Below are 6,293 nucleotides of genomic sequence, written 5' to 3'. Positions count from 1 at the left end.
AGCCAGTCAGATGTGCAGCCAGACTTATTAGCCACTCCTTTTGCCCCATCTCTTTTAACCATACAGTCCTCATCATCCTTAGAAGTACAGTAGACAACAGACTGTACAATAGGTCACAATATTTGTCAATTCACTTCCACAAATATCCCCCAAGTGTAACAAGATATTCACAATCGAAAAAGGGAGAATCTGTTTCAAGTAGATACTCGAATTACTAGACATCAACTTCTTTGAAAGAGTGTATTTGTGACCAAAAGTGACAGAAGTACCAGTAGCTACTATATAGCTACTATATATTTTTGCCGATGTTATTTAATCGGCAACCGGAAGATGGCGGCCGAGTTTAGCCCGACAGTTTCCCGGATGTTGTGGTGGGAGGGAAGCGGCTGGTTTGCAGCCTGAGCTTCGCTTTTTGGTAGATAGGGGCAGTTGGTGTTTGCGAGTGGGAGATGGACCGTGAGCCCTCTTCTGATTAGCGAAGCCGAAGAGCTCCTCAAAATAATCAGAACTATTGAAATAATAGACGAGAACGGGTTGCTGAAATAAAAAGACAACATATAACTTAGTCCATCTTTCACATCCACTCCACACACACTAACACGGCATTGATGGTAATGTATGCAAGGAAACAACCGAGACTCAGCGATGGGTAAATAGCTCCTAACCTTACTTCTGTTCAGAATTTCCTTCTTAGCTTTGACAATCCGCCATTTTTATTGAAACCAAAATAAGTAGACATTTATGGCAGATATTCAGCTGTTGCTGACTATTGTACAGTTGTGGTTTTTTAACATTAATCTTTACAACCTGTTTCTTTATTTTTTTTTAGGTGCAACGACCGAAGGGATTCACAGCCCTACCAGGTAATTGTTAATGTTAGCTAGCAACAAATAATAATTAAAATGGATACTCTAGTGCAGGCTTCCTGAACACTACAGGCCTCAGTGCGGAAAATACATCGAAAAGTAGCCAATTTCCTTTGAATTTGAACAAAAAAAAAGAATGCTCTGTTTTGTTCTCATAATTATGACCGGCAGATCGAACTTTGCCTTATGAACACATTTACTAGCGAGTTTTATTGGAGTTCAGTTAGCCTGTTAGCTAACGTTAGCTGGAATCCCGGCCTATTCGTAATATGTCACAGTAAGACCAAAGATCAGAAGTATGTAAACAACGTTCAGTTACCAATTTGCACAGCCATCTAAATGAGTTTCTGTGCAATTGAATAATTATACCTAGTTATATGTCAAGACACAGCACTTGAACTAGCACGGGTCTATTGATTTCATTTGGTGGATTTCAAAATGTGTCGTTTAACCCAGCATTTAGTTTATTCTTGAATGCGCAGGGTTTAGTCTATTTCCAATGCCCTTCCATGGAGCCATTATAATAGCGTGTGACGTACTACAGGCACAGCTGATCTAACTACAAGATTAAGTCACGACTTTTTGGAATTTGCAAGACACAAACACTTTTTATTGGCAATGATATTTGGGCACATTATTAATAGATTTTGGTCGATCCGTTCTAATTGAGCATTGCTCTGAACCGATTGCAGTTCCAGAATCTAACGTTATTGATGTCTGGTGTTTACAGACGCTCAAATACTCGTCGAAGAGTCACCCCGGTGGTGATCATCGCCATGACAAGATGCGAGACACCGCAGATGCCACTCCTCCATGTAAAATGTATCGTCGATCTGACAGTCCTGACAACAAACACATCGATAACTCGGGGCATGGCAGGGCAAAGGCAGTCCACACGCACCGGGCCAGAGAGAGGGATGGAGGTGAGAAATATGTCAAACGATCTTGATTCAAACAAGCTATTTATTTGAAGTAGCGAACCACCAGTGTCTGACTTAATTTATCCCGTGGCTAATTTTACTACTGATTTGTCTGCAGCCTTAATATGTTAAACTGAACGATATAGCCTAGGATGATATAGCCTACACCTATTCAGAAATACTGCTATGTTGCTAATACAACAACAGTAGGCCTACTTTCTCTCATTTAGGTTGCTTTTCTGGATCTGAAGCACAAGTCAACAGTTATGACTGAGAAGTAGTGTTTGGTCACATGCCTTACATCGATCTTTAATAGTTTGGTGTGGTTAATTTGGCAGCCATTGTTGTGAATCTAGTAGGCAGACAGCTAGCCAGATTTCTCAAACTGTTTAATGACACAGTTATTTACCTGTTGCATTGTCAAACATTAGTCGAATGGTACTTCATATCTAGGATAGGGAAGACGAGACAACGTTCTGAGTGCTGTGGTGAAACTAGACAGTCAAGTCATGAAGGCTAGTTGGCAAACGCCAACTCAGTAAAGTGCATCTCCTTGAACTAGCGCTTCAGTTTGCAAATGCACAATATTAGATGAATAGTTCTGTCAACTATTTGCTTATATTTGATTAATTCGGGTAGCCTCTGTAAACATTTCCTTAACTATCCACTAGTTTTTCATTGTAATATTATTTTGGGAATAGTATTCAAACAGACCAACTTTGGACACTTGGCAGTGACATAACAGCATTATAGTGTGCAACCTTAATTTCCCATTGTTATACTTCTGTTTTGCATCTGGTTAACTCTAGCTGTGCATCATTCTTTAATACATCTTCAGATTATTTAGGCTAATTTACAGGTCCTGTGATTACCGAACCCACGGTTTGCTACGTTTTGGGGTCACGTTTCGGTACAGCGGGAAAATGAAATTTCCAACAGTTACTTTGGTAGATTTTTAAGAAAATACAAAGTGTTATTCCTGATTCCATATATGTTCAAGAATCATAATGCCTGATGAGAGAGCAATCAGGAATAACAACACTTTGTATTTTCTTAAAAATTAATGAAAACACACGATTACTCAACAATCAAATAAAGTGCAATATGCATGTGAAATCAATACAAACATTGCTCAGACATTGTATAGGCATATGCTATAATGTTTTCTTACGAAGATACAAATATGCACACTTGTGTGACTCATGAAGCGGTCGTGTCTGTAGCACGGGATTTGTCATTTCCCACTCAGGGTAATGTGATGGGCTGTCACTGTTAAGTAGCACTCTGCAGTCCATCTGCAGTAAGAGCAGTGCAGGGTGCATTGGCCAATTCATTGACAACTTCAACTTTAGCTTGTTTATATAGAGCGGGTGCTACCTGTTTGCTGAAATGGTTGTGAGAGGACGAATTTTGGTACATGGCTCGAGCACCTTCACGAGGTGCTGACACCCCCTATTCTTCTCAACCACAAGAATGGGCGCATATCCACAGGAGGAAACATACCGATCGCTCTTGTAATTTCATGGTCAGAATCGGCTGTGTGAATGCAGAGGGGTGAAGTTTTTTTTTTGCCTTTGTCTTGCTACAGTGGTAGGGGTACTGGGTCGATGTTGGCGTAAGTGTGTCAAACTGTTTGAGGTGTCGTCAGCTGCATAGGCTATTTTTGGTGAGCAGTGGTGACATATTCTGTCCATCGCCATTGAAACCAAAATGTTCCTAAATTGGAGATTTTAAACGATGATGGAGAATCCTCCTGGTTTATTGAACCCACCACTCGCTATAGAACAGAACTTGTTCCCCGCTGTGCCTCACAAAAGGACAGTTTGAAATGCTATAGTTGTTTTAACAATGCTGAATGAAAATATAAACACAACATGCAACAATTTCAATGATTTTACAGCGTTACAGTTCGTATAAGGAAATCAGTCAATTGAAATCAATTCATTGAACCCTTATCTATGGATTTCACGTGATTGGGCAGGGGCACAGCCATGGGTGCCCACCCACTGGGGAGCCAGACCTAGGCAATCAGAATACGTTTTTCCCCACAAAAGGGCTTTATTACAGACAGAAATACTCCTCAGTTTCATCAGCTGTCCGGTTGGTTGGTCTCAGACGATCCCGCAGGTGAATAAGCTGGATGTGGAAATCCTGAGCTGGTGTGGTTACACGTGGTCTGTGGTTGTGAGGCTGGTTGGATGTACTGCCAAATTCTTTAAATGACGTTGAAGGCATCTTATGGTAGAGAAATTAACATTCAATTCCTGCAGTCAGCATGCCAATTGCATGCTCCCTCAACTGTGGCATTGTGTTGTGAAGCAACTGCACGTTTTAGTGGTCTTTTATTGTCCCCAGCACAAGGTGCACCTGTGTAAAGATCATGCTGTTTCATCATCTTATTGATATGCCACACCTGTCAGGTGGATGGATCATTTTGGCAAAGGAGAAATACTCACTAACAGGGATGTAAACAAATTTGTGCACAACATTTGAGAAACAAGCTTTTTGTGAGCATGGAACATTAGTGGGATCTTTTATTTCAGCTTACAAAACATGGGGCCAGCGCTTCACGTTGTGTATTCATATTTTTGTATAGTTTAAATAGCCTAGAATGATTTACTCGAGGCCTACAACGCAGTGTAGGCATAGCCTATAGGTCTAGTGTGTTTGTATTGTAAATATTTTTGGGTTTCATAGTGTGGACCATACCAAGGTCCCTATACCTAATTGTTCGTTACAAATACGTGTACCTTTTACACCCCTAATGTCGAGCTGAACATATCTGTGGCATATGTTATATTTACATTAAATGTAAATGTAATATGTAACAGTGGCAAAGGCTGCATTTACACAGGCAGCCCAAATCTTTTGACTAATCAGATCAGCATTGAAATGTATCTGATTTGAAACTGGCTGATTTTATTATTGGTCAAAAAAATTGAATCAGTGGGAAAAATATCAAAACCTCCCTGCTCTGTAAACGCAGCCAAAGGGACATCTGGGCCCGTATTCAACAAATGTGTCAGAGGTCTAGGATCAGGTCCCTCCTGTCCGTGTAATCTTAGTCATTATGGTCTAAAAGGCAAAACTGCAGCACTCTCACTCTGAGACACTATGAATACAGGCCCTGAATTTCATTACCCTATAATAAGTCAGTGCATACACTGTAAATACTACACTGAAAAAAAGCCTGCCGAATTACATATGATCAAATGCATGACAGAGTGAACTCAACATTGTATTTCATCTAGGTAAAACATGCCTCTGATATACAAGCTCGGCCTATGACTGTGATAACTATTTTTTTTTATGGGGAGTTATATCCTAAGTGCAAGGAAATGGCAGTACATTTCATTAATCAATTTGCTTTCGCTTTGACATGTTAGTTAAATGATATATACATACTTTCTTTCCCCCTTTACCAGCAGTCTTTCACTGTTGGTAGGCGCTAACTAACATTCATCCCATACTATAGACCCGATGCGTTGTAGCCAACTCTTCGATCATTCTTCAACATACCATATGAGGAACAAAAGAAGAGATGGCCACAGCACCGAGGCCAACTGCATGGGACGAGGCTCAGAGTTAAGGACAAGGGCTCTGTTCTGCATTTTAAAAGTATCTGAAATCCTTGAAGGAAATCAACTCTGACATGATGTGATTGTTGAAAGCAATGCAATGGTGAGCTTTCTAAAATCTATCTAGTAATGTAAGATCAATGATTACTTGAAGGAAGGAAAAATGCATGTTTTGAAAGTTGCCGAAGTTGGTCGACTAGACGTTGACAGCTACTTATTACCCCATAGTCTTTCATGCACAGTGACCACAAACTAAGCCTCAATGTTCTGGTTTTCACATGAGTCACGAGGCTTTAGGACCTCTAATGCACAGTGGCCCCATCTTCTCCTGCCCGTTTGTCAGTCTTCTAACCTAGAGATCTGCATTATTTCTATAAAAGTTAGATTATCACAACATTTTACGGTTGCAAGGAAATAAGTGTGACAGTCATTTATCTGATAATGTCTTAATTGATTTAATTTGTTGGCTGTTGAAACATCTTTGGATAAAGCATACCTCCATACCCAACCATATTTATTATTAAATGTCTGCTGCTGATTCTGCTGGCTGCACAGAGCTGTCACAGCTAATAGTTGTTCTGGGCAATGGCTGGCCTTTTGGTTGCCATAGATATGAGTGTTTGACACCTACTTCCCTCACCTGCTTCGTTCAGGTATGCCCTGTCATATGGGCCCTGGTGGTCAAAAGCAGTACACTATAGCCAGGTTTCCATTGTTACTTTGAAGTCTACTCAGGTTGGGCTGGCCTTGGTGGGCTAGCTTAGATTACGTTTCCACTGCCTCCAGAAATGAGAAATGTCATCTTGCTTGAGCCTGTATGTGACTGCAGCTGGCTTTGCTAATGTTGCTAGCTAGCAAGATGTTGAAGAATTTAATTCACCCTCACCATGCAGTAACTAACGTTTTCCCATACTCCTGCCAGTGACAGC

General features: G+C 40.6%; 1 protein-coding gene across 2 annotated transcripts in view; it reads left to right on the top strand.

The window, feature by feature from the left end:
* Positions 1-355: 355 nt before the first annotated feature.
* LOC118361570 (WW domain-containing adapter protein with coiled-coil-like) overlaps positions 356-6,293 on the top strand; it is a 51,071-nt gene continuing 45,133 nt past the window's right edge. Inside the window, exons 1-3 of one of the 2 annotated variants that reach the window (XM_035741598.2) lie at positions 356-649; positions 830-863; positions 1,597-1,789. In XM_035741598.2, coding sequence (XP_035597491.1) covers positions 609-649; positions 830-863; positions 1,597-1,789 — 268 coding nt within the window. In that variant the 5' untranslated portion in view covers positions 356-608. The remainder of the gene's footprint in view (positions 650-829; positions 864-1,596; positions 1,790-6,293) is intronic. The other variant, XM_035741597.2, reaches the window with a different exon arrangement.

This window comes from Oncorhynchus keta, chromosome 28 (genome assembly GCF_023373465.1).
Source record: "Oncorhynchus keta strain PuntledgeMale-10-30-2019 chromosome 28, Oket_V2, whole genome shotgun sequence".
Taxonomy (NCBI): domain Eukaryota; kingdom Metazoa; phylum Chordata; class Actinopteri; order Salmoniformes; family Salmonidae; genus Oncorhynchus; species Oncorhynchus keta.
Note: the sequence above shows the minus strand (reverse complement) of the source record. Positions and strands in the feature narration are given on the sequence as shown.